The sequence below is a fragment of the Mustela putorius genome, unplaced genomic scaffold (assembly GCF_011764305.1).
Source record: "Mustela putorius furo isolate JIRA1106 unplaced genomic scaffold, ASM1176430v1.1 tig00000450_pilon_pilon_pilon, whole genome shotgun sequence".
NCBI classification, from domain to species: Eukaryota; Metazoa; Chordata; class Mammalia; order Carnivora; family Mustelidae; genus Mustela; species Mustela putorius.
The window spans coordinates 23504186-23519886 of record NW_025421385.1 but is presented as its reverse complement, the minus strand read 5'-3'; the positions used below and the strand labels follow the sequence as shown (position 1 = coordinate 23519886).

Genomic DNA, 15701 nt, shown 5'->3' with positions numbered 1-15701 from the left:
CCCTTTGTGACTAATCTCTGTGTCTGCCTTGATACTTAAGAACCAGAATGAGGCTTAACTCAAAGGTGCCGGCCCAGCTGTGGGGGAAGGATCTGATGAATGCAGGTGGCCCATTTAATGGAGTGGAGGCAAAGCATTCTATGGCAGGTTAGGTTTTCTAGAAGTGGAGTTACAATGATAGCTTAAGGGTTTGAGATTTACTCTTTTATTAGGATGAGATGATTATATTCATTGAACAAAACGTGTTTTATCTTTTTTATTTTTTTAAGTAGTTTCCATGCCTAAGGTGGGGCTTGAACTCATGACACGGATATCAAGAGGCTCACCCTCCACTGGCTGAGCCCACCAGGTGCCCCAAAATGTGTTCTATTTTTATCAGAATGAGATTTACAATAACTGTTTACATATATATACTTGAAAATGAAAGGTTTTAATGTGACCATTAAGAAACTTATAGAGTTCTATGCAATCCCTTTATTTAAGGGAGTCTAAAATTTTATGTATATTTTTATTTATAGCCTATACAGTTCAGACACCTGAGATTACATCTCCGATTACGGCTGCAGAGGTTTATTCAAAAGCTTTGGCTGTTTGCAATGGCCCACTGGACCACTATGACTTTCTGATCAAAGCTCATGAGCTAAAAGAGGATAAGCATCAAAGAAGAGTCATACAGTGTTTGCAGAAACTACAGGAGGACCTCAAAGGATACAGGATAGAGGCAGGAGGCCTTTTTTCAAAGGTGAGTTTTGTGTGATATTAAAGAAGGAACAGTTAAAAGTAAGCATTTTATAAAATAGATTAAATAATGCAGTCGGTACAATCATAAAACTGCTTAAAATTTCTCACTGGTTCCTTTTTTTTTTCTTAAGATTTTATTTTTTATTAGAGCATGAGTGGGTGGGAGAGAAAGAGGCAGAAGAAGCTGAGCTGGGAGCCCGATGCAGGGCTCCATGCCAGGACCCTGAGATCATGACCTGAGCTGAAGGCAGACACCTAACTAACGAGCCACTCAGACACCCTTCTCACCAGGTCCTTTAAACAAGCTCTGTTAGATCCCCATTCCTGACCTCTTAATGCTCCATGGCTTTCTTTTACCTTTGGCGGGGGGATTCATATACCTTCATATTTAGGTAATGATTGATGCCATCTAGTCTAAATGAAGATTGTATAATTTAAAAATTCCCCCTCCCTCTAGCTCAGGCCTGTCCCAGGATCAACAGTGCAGAAGGTGGGGTGATTTGTTCTTCCCCTTTCCCTCCTCCTCGTGTGTCTGCTTGCCTGGCTTCTCTAGGGTTAGGATGAGAGGATGGAAGATTAGAGCAAAACAGCAAATTCTTAAGTGAGCAGTTAAAGGCCTTTTGTGTGATAGACACTGACATGCTAGCACTTTGTTGAGGGGCTCACCAGTGGGTTCTTCTGGGCTCCCATGGGAACCTCCCCACTGCTCTGCTTTTGGACCTCTTATGACTCTGCTTGAGCCCCTTGCTCCACTGCATTCTGCTGGTAGCCCTTGCCTTTGCACTTAACCTTCTTGGCTGGGCTCCTGTTAGGGCAGCTCTACCCAGTACACCTTTCATGGTGTCTAATTAGACCACAGGAAGCATAACACACAGCATAGCATCTCCTATTTTCAATCCCTGTTCCAGCTTCAGTTAGCTCATGGAGGCCTACAACAAGTTCTTCCATGGAAACTTCCATAGTCTGCTTTGGTAACTGCATGTGGATTTCCTCATCTAAACAAGCATCCCGCTGGAGAGGGGGTTGCCCATCTCATCATACACTCAACCCTAATCTCTTTGTATGCTTCCGTTGGAGAGGGGGTTGCCCATCTCATCATACACTCAACCCTAATCTCTTTGTATGCTTCCAAAAGCCACCTGCTTTTGGCTTGAGGTTTATGTGGGGGAGATGCTACCACATTCCTTACTTAGCTAACAGCTTTCTACCTTGATTACATTCTTCAGGTCTACTTTGGTTTTAGGGCTGTTTTTGCTTCTTTTTTTTCTTAAAGTAATTCCTGCGTGGATATGACTAATACCTCTTTTTAGATTGTAGGGGAACTTGTTTCTCCTTGTTCTTAGCTTTGAGCTTTTACTGAAATTCTGAGACAACAGGAAAACTCCCATTCCTTTTTTAAAAAAAGTCTTTATTTATTTTTTAAATTTCTTCTCAGTGTTCCAGAATTCATTGTTTATGCATCACACCCAGTGCTCCATGCAATACGTGCCCTCCACAATACCCACCACCAGCTCGCCCAACCTCCCACCCTTCTCCCCTCCAAAACCCTCAGTTGTTCCTCAGAGTCCACAGTCTCTCATAGTTCATCCATCTCCCCCTCCAGTTTTCCCCAACTCCCTTCTCCTCTTCAGCTTCCCATGTCCTCTGTGATATTCCTTATGCTCCACAAATATCCGAAACCATATGATAATTGACTCTCTGCTTGGCTTATTTCATTCAGCATAATCTCTTCCAGTCCTGTCCATATTGATGCAAAAGTTGGGTATTCATCCTTTCTGATGGAGGCATAATACTCCACTGTAAATATGGACCATATCTTCTTTATCCATTCATCCGTTGAAGGGCATCTTGGTTCTTTCCATGGTTTGGCAACTGAGGCCATTGCTGCTATGAACATTAGGGTACAAATGGCCCTTCTTTTCACGACATCTGTATCTTTGGGGTAAATACCCAGGAGTGCAATTGCAGGGTGATAGGGAAGCTCTATTTTTAATTTCTTGAGGAATCTCCACACTGTTCTCCAAAGAGGCTGCACCAACTTGCATTCCCACCAACAGTGTAAGAGGGTTCCCCTTTCTCCACATCCCCTCCAACACGTGTTGTTTCCTGTCTTGTTAAGTTTGGCCATTCTAACTGGTGTAAGGTGGTATCTCAATGTGGTTTTAATTTGAATCTTTCTGATGGCTAGTGATGATGAACATTTTTTCATGTATCTGTTAGCCATTTGTATGTCTTCTTTGGAAAAGTGTCTATTCATGTCTTCTTCCCGTTTTGTTTTTTTTTTTTTTAAAGATTTTATTTATTTGTCAGAGACAGGGAGAGAGAGCGAGCGAGCACAGGCAGACAGAGAGGCAGGCAGAGGCAGAGGGAGAAGCAGGCTCCCTGCCAAGCAAGGAGCCCGATGTGGGACTCGATCCCAGGACCCTGGGATCTTGACCTGAGCCGAAGGCAGCTGCTTAACCAACTGAGCCACCCAGGCGTCCCTCTTCTTCCCGTTTTTTGACGTGATTATCTGTTTTGTGTGTGTTGAGTTTGGGGAGTTCCTTATAGATCTTGGATATCAGCCCTTTGTCTGTAGTGTTATTTGTGAATATCTTCTCCCATTCCGTGGGTTACCTCTTTGTTTTGTTGACTGTTTCCTTTGCTGTGCAGAAGCTTTTGATCTTGATGAAGTCCCAAAAGTTCATTTTTGCTTTTGTTTCCTTTGCCTTTGGAGACATGTCTTGAAAGAAGTTGCTGTGGCCGATGTCGAAGAGGTTACTGCCTATGTTCTCCTCCAGGATTCTGATGGATTCCTGCCTCATGTTGAGGTTTTTTATCCATTTTGAAAACTCCCATTCCTTATCCCATTGTAGAAGCCACTGTCATCAGCAGTGTCTTCTTCAAATTATGATGGGTATTAATAGTAAGAAGAGTTAGAATATGGTTCAACCAAAGTAACCAGTTTTCCACATGGAGCACTGGGTGTTACACAGAAACAATGAATCATGGAACACTACATCAGAAACTAACAATGTACTGTATGGTGACTAACATAACATAATAAAAAACAAAAAAGAAAAAAAGAATCTAGTGTTCCTTTAATTGACTGGCCAACCATCCTCCCCCCACATACAAATATCCTATTCTTACGAGGTCTTTAGAGGAAAGGTAATATATAACAGGTTAGTAGTACTTGATTTAAAAAGTCTAATCCAAGTTATTTTACTTTTTAAGAAGCATGTTAGAGTATACTTACATAGTTTTATTTTTATAGAAAGAAAAATGCTGTCATTGCGTTAACATCTTTTGGTTCAATGGATTAGGGATTCATCTAGGTTACAGAAAGAAATGGAGATTTAAAATAGACTACATATGCAAATAACAGTGAAGGGCTTCTCCCTTATACAGCCAGGGCTCCCGGGGCCAGAGCCTGAGGCTTTGCCTCAGTTGCTCTGAGAGCGTTGGTGACTAGACTGTCAGGAGTCACAGGCACCTGCTGATTCTTGCTCCAGTGCTCTTCTGTTCGTGTAATTTGCTTACTCTGTTGTTCCTTCCTCTGTGTCTGTTTCTACTTCCGTTTGTCCTACCAATCTATTCTTTTTCTGTATCTGTGGTTTAAATTCCCTGATAGGAAACCCAGTCGCTTTATCCCTGTTTGGGCAGAGCTTCATACCAGGTTTATTGGAGGCCATTAGCCAGTGTAAAGATAGATTTCTGCCCAAGGTACCATTCAGGGCTCCTGTGATGATGGTGGGTCTCTCAGAAGTAGACTGTGAGTGTGAAAGCCGCTAAGACAGGCCGGCCCAGCGTCATGGTTATAGGAACTAAAAAGGAATTACCCCTTTTGATAGCCACCTCTTCTTCATCAAACACTATTTCCAAAAGTTTATAAGCGAGTAAAGAACAGAAGTTTGGAAAACGTAGACTGCTTATGGACTGTGTCCCTAATTATAGTTTGTAATACAGATGGTCTTCCAAATAAAATATTGGCTTGCTTCTGCGTCACAGCCAGGAAGCAGGATGTTTTACTTAACTGGGTTTTTGGTTATCTGAGAGTGAAATTGCTTTCACGAGTTTTCTATTTTGTTCTCTTTCTGATCCACTCCCTTTTAGAAATACCGTCTTTTTTCCCTCCTCCCCACTGTATCATCCCTAGGGCTCATCTTCCTGTGATTGGTGAACTTACAGCCAGTGAAAAGTATCCTTTAGTTCTTAATGTATCTGGCTGCCAATTCAACAACATTTTTTTTTTCTTTAAAATAATTGTTTGGCTCTTCTCAGGGGTAATCTCCCATACTTCCTCCTTTGACTTGTAAGTAAATAAGTAAACGTAATATTTACTACCTAGAGCCCCTGGTTTTAATGTGTAGTTGTAATCTTATATAAGTAAGAGATTTGACATCTCAGGTAGTTTTAAATGTGTCTAATGAAAGCTTATATTTGTTTGATCTTAATGCATATGTGATTAAGTCTTTTGTAGATAGATCAGCATTTCTTTGTGGTAGTGTATGTCCTGTAGATTCTTAAGCTTGCCAAATCTTTAACATTGAAAAAGACCCACACATCTAATGTAATCTGAGCAAAACATATTTAAAAGCTTTAGTTTTGGTTTGCTTTTTAAGGAGATAGAAGTTTATTGAATAGAGGAGAGGAAAGGGGTCCTTTGCCCTCACAGGCTTGGGCAGTCTGACCTGTTTGCCCTCAGACCTTCAGATCACACCAGGGAGCCACCCTGTGGCCAGAGATCTTCAGTGGTCTGAAGAGTACTCTGGTTAGATTGCTGGAAGGCTGGAAAGAGAAAGGAGAAGGAAGGAAGAATCCCTCCCTAGAGCAAGAGGGGCATCCCCTCATCATTTTGGGCAAGGGCAGTGTAGCTGTTTCCCCCTGGGGCTTTGGATCCTCATTCAGGAGTAACCTTGGCCAGGGGGTGGGGGCACAAAGTCTCCCGTATGGGCCACCGGATGTGGAGTCAGATGGGAGCCCCCAAATGTGGGGCAGCTGATCAGGTGGAAACCGGCAGTGTGGGAGGTGAAAGACGTCACCTGAGCAGAACAAAGAAAATCAAAGTTTACTGAGTACATTGCAAGGGAGTGGCAGGCAGCATAGCAAAGCAGGGACTGTCTGCCAAAAAGCTTTAGTTTTTGGATTGTAAAGATGCCACACACCTATTTCTTTTTTTTTTCTCCAAGTTTTTATTTAGATTCTAGTTAGTTAACATACAGTGTTCTATTAGTTTAACAGTGTAATATTAGTTTCAGGTATAGAATTTAGTGATTCAACACTTAACATGTAGTATCTGGTCCTCATCACAACACCCCCTCCTTTTATTTATTTATTTTTTTTAAATTTTATTTATTTGTCAGAGACAGAGCACAAGTAGGGGAATGGCAGGCAGAGGGAGAAGCAAGCTCCTTGCTGAGCAGGGATCCTGTGTGGTACTTGATCCCAGGACCCTAGCTGGGACATGGCCTGAGCTGAAGGCAGATGCTTAACTGCCTGAGCCACTCAGGTGTCCCAACACATGCCTTCCTTAATCCTCATCTCCCGTTTAACTCATCACCCACCTCCCTCCCCTCTAGTAACCATCAGATTATTCTCTATAGTTGAGTCAATTTCTTGGTTTGCCATCCCCCACGTTCTTTTGTTTTCTTTCTTAAATTCCGCATATGAGTGAAATCATATGGTATTTTCTCTGACTTATTTTGCTTAGCGCTATACTCTCTAGTTCCACCCACATTGTTGCAAATGGCAAGATTTCTTTTTTCTTTTTTTTTTAAATGGCTGAGTGATATTTCACTGTGTGTGTGTGTGTGTGTGTGTGTGTGTGTGTGTTTGTACATATCACTGTTATTTACCTGTTTGTCAGTTGATGGACATTTGACTCTTTCCATAATTTGGCTGTTGTTGATAATGTTGCTGTAGACATCAGAGTGCTTGTATTCCTTTGGCTTAGTATTGTTGGATAAATACCTAATACAGCTTTGCTGGATCATATGGTAGTTCCCTTTTTAACTTTTTTGAGGTACCTCCGTACTGTTTTCCAGAATGGTTGCACCAGCTTGCATTCCCACCCACAGTGCAAGAGGGTTCCCCTTTCTCCACATCCTTACCAACACCTTTTGTTTCCTGTGTTGTTAATTTTAGCCGTTCTGACAAATGTGAGGTCATATCTCATTGTAGTGTTGATCTGTGTTTCCCTGATGATGAATGATGTTGAGGATCTTTTCATGTGTCTGTTGGCCATCTTGTTGTCTTCTTTGGAAAAAATGTCCGTTCGTGTCTTCTGACCATTTTTTTTAAACTGTATTATTTGTATTTTGGGTGTTGTTTGATAAGTTCTTCATGTATTTTGGATACCAACCCTTTATTGGCTATGTCCTTTGCAAATATCTTCTCCCATCCTGTAGGTTGTCTTTTGGTTTTGTTGATTATTTTTTTCACTGTGCAGAAGCTTTTTATTTTGATGAAGTCCTAATACTTTATCTTTGCTTCCGTTTCTCTTACCTTTGGAGGCCTATCTGTTAAGAAGTTGCTATGGTTGATGTCAAAGAGTTTACTACCTGTGTTCCCTTCTAGGATTTTAATGGTTTCCTGTCTCACATTTAGGTTCACAAAACCATTGTTCACAAAACAATGTTCACAAAACCATTTGTTGAAGAAACTGTTTTAAAGAGACTGGATATTCTTTCCAGCTTTGTCAAAGATTAATTAACCATGTAATTGTGAGACCTATTTCTTCTAAAAGTAAACACTGATATGCCAAGTATCAGAGAAGTAAAACTTGGGCTACTAGGTCTTTTTTTTAGTGAAAGGAGAACTTTATTTTTAGATGTGTTGATTTTGGAAAGTAAGATTTATGATTTTATTTTTTCCCTCTAAGAGTATTGAGAATTATAGATCTAGGGATACAATATGATAATTTGATACTCATGTATTGCAAAATGATTACCACAATAAGGTTAATAATATCTCTATCCTCTCACATAATTACCATTTTTTTTGTGGTAAAAACCTTTATGATATACTATTTTAACTTCTCTTGAATATATGATACAGTATTTATAAAAAATTTTTTAAATTGAATTTAATTAACAAATAGTATAAAAATAGTATAACATAATAACATATTAGTTTCAGAGGTAGAATTTAATGATTCATCAGTTGCATGTCACACCCAGTGCTTATTCCATCAAGTGCCCTCCTTAATGCCCACCCCCAGTTACCCCATACTCCCACCCTTCTCCCCTCCAGCAACCCTCACTTTGTTTCCTATGATTAAGAGTCTCTTATGGTTTGTCTCCTGCTCCATTTCCATCTTATTTTTCCTTTCCTTCCCCTATGTTCATCAGTTTTACTTCTTAAATTCCACATATGAATGAAATCATATGATATTGTCTCTCTCTGACTGACTTGTTTCACTTAGCATAATACCATCTAATTCCATCCATGTCATTACAAGTGGCAAGATTTCATTCTTTTTGATGACTGACTAATATTCCATTGTGTATATATTTCACATCTTTATTCATCTGTTGATGAACATCTAGGCTCTTTCCATCGTTTGGCTATTGTGGACATGTGGACATTGGGGCAATAAACATTGGAGTTCATGTGCCTCTTTGAATTACTGTGTTTGTAACCTTTGGATAAATACCTAATATTGCAATTGAAGGGTCATAAGGTACCTCTATTTTTAACTTTTTGGGGAACCTCCATACTGTTTATAATATTTTTAATTTTATTTATTTATTTATTTTTAAAAAGATTTTATTTATTTATTAGAACGAGCACTGGGGGAAGGGGCAGAGGGACAGAGAGAAACAGACTCCCCACTTAGCAGGAACACTGATGTGGGATTTGATCCCAGAATCCAGAGATCATGACCTTTGCTGAAGGCAGCCACTTAACTGACTGAGCCACCCAGGTGCCCCACAATATGGTTAATTTTAGTCCTCATGCTGTGCATTAGATCCCCAGAACTTATTTATCCTATAGTTGGCAGTTTGTATTCTTTGACCAATATCTTGTCATTATCCCCAGCCACAGTAATCACCATTCTACAAATTTGGCTTTTTCAGAATTCTGCATATATGTGAGAAAATACAGCATTTGTCTGACATATTTCACTTAGCAATATGGGCATGTGTGTGTGTGTGTGTGTGTGTGTTTCTTTTAATATATGGTTTATGCTCACCATGGAGCTTGAACTCATGACCCTGAGATCAAGATTTGCCCATCCTACTGGCTGAGCCATTTAGGGGCCCTTGGGCACTTTTTATTTTATTTTTAAAAGATTTTATTTATTTGATAGACAGAGGTCACAAGTAGGCAGAGAGAGAGAGGAGGAAGCAGGCTCCTGCTGAGCAGAGAGCCTGATGCGGGGCTCGATCCCAGGACCCTGGGATAATGACCTGAGCCGAATGCAGAGGCTTTAACCCACTGAGCCAACCAGGCCCTTTGGGCATTTTTTATAAAAATACTTATTAGAGAGATAGAGAGATAGAGAGCAAGCACACACACAAGTGGGAAGGGCAGAGCATGAAGGAGAGAGAATCTTAAGCAGACTCTCTACTAAGTAAGGAGCCCAGTGTAGGGCTCAGTCTCAACCCGGAGCAGAAACTAAGAGGCAGGTGCTTAACATACTGAGCCATCCAGGGGCCCCTTGTGCATTTGTTTGTTTGTTTGTTTGTTTTAAGATTTTATTTGTTTATTTGACAGACAGAGATCACAAGTAGGCAGAGAGGCAGGCAGAGAGAGAGAGGAGGAAGCAGGCTCCCAGCGGAGCAGAAAGCCCAATGTGGGGCTCGATCCCAGGACCCTGGGATCATGACCTGGGCCGAAGGCATAGGCTTTAATTCACTGAGCCACCCAGGCGCCCCTGTGCATTTGTTTTTTTGTTTTTAATTTTTTTATTTTTTATAAACATATATTTTTATTGTGCATTTGTTTTTAATGCAGGTATTTAAACATTCATTATAGTGAATGTTCTTTTTTTTTTTTTTTCTTTCCCATTGTACTCCTAAGGAGCTTGCTGTAAGGCTAAGGTATAATATTAAAATAAAATGCACCTTTACAACATGTCTGAATTATTGATGAGAATAAAACTGGTACCAGTCTATGAGGCTGCTTTTACCTCTCTGTATAACAGTATTCCCTCTAATAAAAATTTGAAAGAGTTATGAGCAGATGACCATGCTTTAGAGGCAAAAACCGTAAGGAATGAGCATTTATGAACACTTTACCTTTGTTATCAAATAAAACTTACAACCAGGTTAATCTGACACATGTAATGTATGCATAATTGTTATTGTGCTGTGAGATAATTAGGCATAAATGGTAAGTAGTTCATGTAAATCACTATAATTAGAATTACTTTTACACAGCCAAATCAAGCATTCCTAGAGTCAGGGAGGGAGAGAATTAGAGTGTGGAGCTACTCTGCAAGTCTCTGTTTCCATTAATCAGGCTATACAGGCAGCCAGGTTTTTCCATCTCTTGGGAGGTGACATCATAGCCCAAGAGGCTTGGGAATAGGAGTGGAAGGCATAATATTCCTTTCCTTTTCCTCCTGCTCTCTACAAAACAATTTTCAGTTTTTCCGTAATGGGAGATTATTCCTAACTTCCTTTTACATCCTATAATTTTTTATTTGGATACCTCTGCTTACCCTCCCAAGAACAGTATGTACGTCACATGGAAAAGACCAGTGTTGCCTTTAAAGTCAGCTAATCTAAGGTCTTGCTTTCTTTGTTCTGGCTTCTAGACCTGGGGGCTATGAACAGGATACCTGGAATGTTAGTTGTGGCTTTTTAGGAGATGTGGGAGGCCTAGTCTAAATGCCTTTAATTATTAATCCAGGACTAAGCTATTTGTTGTTTATCCTCAATTCTTTCCTTCTTTCTTCCGTCTAAGGGCCTGAGCACTGATTCTCTCCATTCCTCTTCTTAGAACTGGCATTTCTTATAGGTAGAGTAGGCTGAGCAGCATGATTGAGGTAAAGCTTCCCTGATCCCTTTATCCATTAGAAGATTGTAAGCAACGTTGAATATAAAATGGGCAATATCTATAGCTACAGTTTTATTAAGGACCAGGAATTAAAAAAAATTATTTAAGTGTCTACATCCAGTGTGGGGGCTTGAACTCATGACCCTGAGATCAAGAATTACATGTTCCACCAGCTGAGCCACCCAGGCGCACCCCAAGACCAGGAATTTTTTTTTTTTAAGATTTTATTTATTTATTTGACAGACAGAGATCACAAGTAAGCAGAGAGGCAGGCAGAGAGAGAGGAGGAAGCAGGCTCGCCGCTGAGCAGAGAGCCCATTGGGGGCTCGATCCTAGGACCCTGGGATCTTGATCTGAGCCGAAGGCAGAGGCTTTAACCCACTGAGCCACCAGGTACCCCAAGACCAGGAATATTTAAAAAAAAAATGTTTCTTTTATCAGATTTTTCTGACAACTGAAGCAAAAGCATTATATCTTAACCTGAGGATGGCATTGTCTATAAGAAGTGAGATCAGGAGTGAAATTACCTTGTTTTTTGAGGACTAATACATCCCAGACTCATTGAAAGTCTGAAATTTGAGAAACAGAGTGTAATAGGCCTGTTTCTCTCTCTAGAATAATTAACCAATGTATTCAATTACATTTTAAGTTTTGTCATAATTCCTAAGGTTAAATTATGCCATCAGCATAGATGAGAATGTCTTTAATAAGTCCTTTGAAATGAATTTATTTTTTTTTTAAGATTTTATTTATTTATTTGAGTGAGAGAGAGAGAGAGTGATCTCTCATGAGATCATCGCACGGGAGGGGAGAAGGTCAGAGGGAGAAGCAGAGTCCTTGCGGAGCTGGGAGCCAGATGCAGGATTCAATGCCAGGACTCGGGGATCATGACCAGAGCTGAAGCCAGTTGTTTAACCAGCTGAGCCACCCGGGTGCCCTCCTTTGAAGTGAATTTAAAAGAAAGGCTGTAGCCCTATTTCATAATGTTTAGGATTGGAATTTTTTGTCTTTATCAGCCAAAGCTGACTACTTTGGTTATGAAAGCAAAATAACATAGGCTGTGAAGAGGCATCGTGCTGAGATTATAGTCAGAGCTCTCGATAGGGGTTAGTAAATATTTTCTCTCCAGGACCATGTAGGAAACCTTCTAGGCTTAGGGGGCCATATGATCTTTGTCTTGCTACTCAGTTGTTACCACTGTAGTCAAAGCAGTCACAGAAGTACATAAGTAAATGCACTCCAGCAAGTATTTATTTACAAAAACAGGTGTCAGGCTGAGTTTGGTCCACAGGCCATGATTTGCTGATTCCTGCTCTAGATGACTGCTGTCTGACCAGATTTTGAAGGCTGGCTGGCAACTATTAATTATATTCAGCGTTCTGTTTGAACTGTATTTAGTCTTAGTCTAGCTTTCCAATCTAATTTCCCATTAATTTTTATATATCTTTTTTTTTAAAAGATTTTATTTGTTTATTTGACAGAGAGAGATCATAAGTAGGCAGAGAGGCAGGCAGAGAGAGGGGGACGTAGGCTCCCCACTGAGCAGAGAGCCCAATGCGGGGCTCGATCCCAGGACCCCAAGACCACGATCTGAGCCAAAGGCAGAGGCTTTAACCCATGGAGCCACCCAGGTGCCCCACTTTTTATATATCTTTTATATCTATCCATCATATATATATATATATATATATACTTTATTTTTCTTTTTATATATTCCTGCCTCTTGTCAGCAGAACCACTCAGTGTTCCATTATATAGACAGACAAGACAAAGCAGAAAGTTTGGAACTTGCATGAAGACTTGATACACCATCAAAGTGGCACTGAAAATCAGAGTTGGGGAAAGATGGTGTAGTCAATAAATAAGGATGAGACGATTGATCATGTGAAAAGTAAAATAAAATTAAGTACTTTTTTCTCATAAACTAAATTACATAGAATTAATGTCCTATACTTAAATTTCTTAGAGAAAATATAGAGGAATATCTTTATGAACCTGAGTGAGAAAAGGAAGAATTTCTTCTATAAGATATGAAAGCCTAGGGACGTCTGGGTGGGCTTAGGCAGTTAGGCATCTGACTCTTGGTTTCGTCTCAGGTCATGAGCTCAGGGTCATGGAATGGAGCCCTGCGTCGGGCCGCATGCTTAGTGCAGTGTCTGCTTGTTCCTCTCCCTTGGCTCCTCCCCCAGCTCCCACTTGCACGCTTACTTGCTGTCTTTCCTCTATCTCAAAAGAAAAAAAAAAAAGAAGAAGAAAAATGGTGATGAAAGCCTAAATTCTGAAGGTAAAGATGGGTACATTTGGTACTACTAAAATTTAAAACTTCTAGCCAAGAAAAAGCGTCTTAGAAAAGTGAAAAGTCAGAACACGGACTGGGAGAAAATATTTGCATCAAAAATGACTATGTATTGTTTTCTAGAATGTATAAAGAACTATCAAAAATAGGAAAAAAACTGAGTAGAAGAATGGATGAAGAGTCTGTTTTGGGGGCATGACAAGCAGATGCCACAAAAATGGGTAGATAAATCAGAATGTATTGCTGAAATGGAATGTTGCATAGCATGGGATGATTTCAAAATCAGGATTTACTTGCTTATTCTTTTTTTTTAAAGTTTTTATTTATTTATTTTATAGACAGAGATTACAAGTAGGCAGAGAGGCAGGCAGAGAGAGAGGAGGAAGCAGGTTCCCCGATGAGCAGAGAGCCCGATGTGGGGCTCGATCCCAGGACCCTGGGATCATGACCTGAGCCGAAGGCAGATGCTTAACCCACTGAGCCACCCAGGTGCTCCCCAAATCAGGATTGTTAATGTTAAGGAAAGAGGACACAAAGGGAGGCTTCAGCTGTACCTAGTGTTTTACTAAAATTTTGAAGTATGTCGAAATATAAAGATTTGATAAAGTTGGATGGTAGGTAACTAGTTATTTAATATTCTATCCAATTTAGCCTGTTTATTATATTCTATAATAAAAATATTTTTAGTGTAATTGTTAGTTATTTCAACAGATTGTTTTAAGTTATTTTGAGGAAATTACAACTTGATAATGTAATTCTAGACTTGTTCAGCATTTGTTTCTTACAAACAGATTGAGGAAGGGGAATTATTAGCACAGAGCTGAGCAAGGCATAGAAAGTATCTTAGACTTTTCAGCCATGGAAATTTTTTCCTGAAATTTCATAAGCTGAGTTTTTTTTACCTTAAATCTTTTTCATGAATGCCAGATGTTTCTGAATTCTATATGTGTAGATATGTGTTCATTTAATGTTGGATTTAATCTGAACTTACATTCAGTAATATTTTGTCTTTTTTGAGTAATGTACTCCTTTCAGGTACTGGACAAATAGTAAGCTAAATGTTTTCTTGTCTTTTAAAAGAGAATAAATCTTCACAGTGGACACTGGGGAAAGTAGTTCTATTACATAGCTGGGAAAAGCAAATGATTTTTAGTTTTATAGAAAACTCTTTCATGCTTAGCTAGAAAATGTATCCCTTTGCTTTTTGGAGGATGCTGAATTGTTATATAAGTTAAATTCAACAAAAAGAGAGTTGTTCCTCACGATGTGCTGGGCTTCATGCTAGAAGCCAAGGATACAGATGTGAATAAGAGTAATGGCTTCTGATTTCAGTCATACCTTGCTCAGTAGAAGAAATGATCATAGACAGTTACAATTCAGTGAATTAAATAAAAAATTCAGGTGGGTATGAAATATATACAGGAACGGTCTTTGAGAGCCGACTAATAAATAAAAGGATTTAAAATTTATTCTATAGTATTGCTTCACTTGTGGCTTATAATTCTGACTCAATTATAAGGAAATTTTATGAATCAAAGTACTATTTTTTTTTAAAGATTATTTATTTATTTATTTGACAGAGAGAAATCACAAGTAGACAGAGAGGCAGGCAGAGAGAGAGAGAGGGAAGCAGGCTCCCCACTGAGCAGAGAGCCCGATGTGGGACTCAATCCCAGGACCCTGAGATCATGACCCGAGCCGAAGGCAGTGGCTTAACCCACTGAGCCACCCAGGTGCCCTCAAAGTACTATTTTTAAAAAATAGTTATTTATTTGAAAGAGAGCACAAGCAGAGGCAGCAGGCAGAGGGAGAGGGAGAAGCAGACTTCCTGCTGGGCAGGGAGCCTAATCCGGGACTTGATCCCAGGACCCTGGGATCATGACCTGAGCCGAAGGCAGACACTTAACTGACTGAATCACTCAGGTGCCCCAAAGTACTATTGATTTACTCTTGAAGGACCACATTCCAAACGTGGATATGTACATTAAAATCAACAGCATATGGGAATTTTAGCAATAGAAAGCCCACTTCTTCCTCTGCCTGCCACTCCCCCTGCTTGTGTGCTCTCTCTGGCAAATAAATAAATAAAACCTTAAAAAAAAAAAAAACTTAAAAAAATCAACAGCATAAAACCCATGAAAATATATGGTACAAATTCATATATTTAAGTTTATGTGTATTAACTGTGTACTCCTGAGAAGGACCAATGTTACTATATTTAAAATACTTTGTTCAACATGTTAAAAAATATGCTAGTTAAAAATATATTCAAATTGCTTTCACATTTGTGTTACTAAAATAAATGAAGATACTGCTGTAGGCATATGGTACTGGCTTTACCATATCAAATGTTTCCACTTCCCGAATTGGTCATGTGACTGTTTCAGTATTAAATAAATTTAGTAGTATTCTTGTAATCATTATTAAGTTTTACTATTAAATGCAATATTTACTATCTACAGAGAATAAAATGTAAATAATGCTTAATAAGATTAATACTTTATAAAAGACTTCTGAGAACCATTCTGTAAAGCTTCCCTTTGTGCTATTAAATAATAGCAATTTTTGAAACTAAGGTTGAGAATTCAAAATTAAATTTGAAGAGAGACAAAAAGAAGTCCCAGATTTCTCAGATTCAGGATGTTCAGTAGATTTTTGTGAAGACTGAATGAAACCT

The 15701-nt window shown here is 39.3% G+C and overlaps 1 protein-coding gene across 3 annotated transcripts in view; it reads left to right on the top strand.

Moving 5' to 3' along the window:
• Positions 1-15701, top strand: part of AFG1L (AFG1 like ATPase) — a 225254-nt gene that overhangs the window by 38796 nt on the left and 170757 nt on the right. For all 3 annotated transcript variants that reach the window (XR_006606828.1, XM_004753460.3, XM_004753459.3), the window contains one exon: positions 519-742. Coding sequence is in view for 2 of the 3 variants with exons in the window: in XM_004753460.3 (XP_004753517.2) it covers positions 519-742 (224 nt within the window). In the remaining variant the exon portion in view is untranslated. The remainder of the gene's footprint in view (positions 1-518; positions 743-15701) is intronic.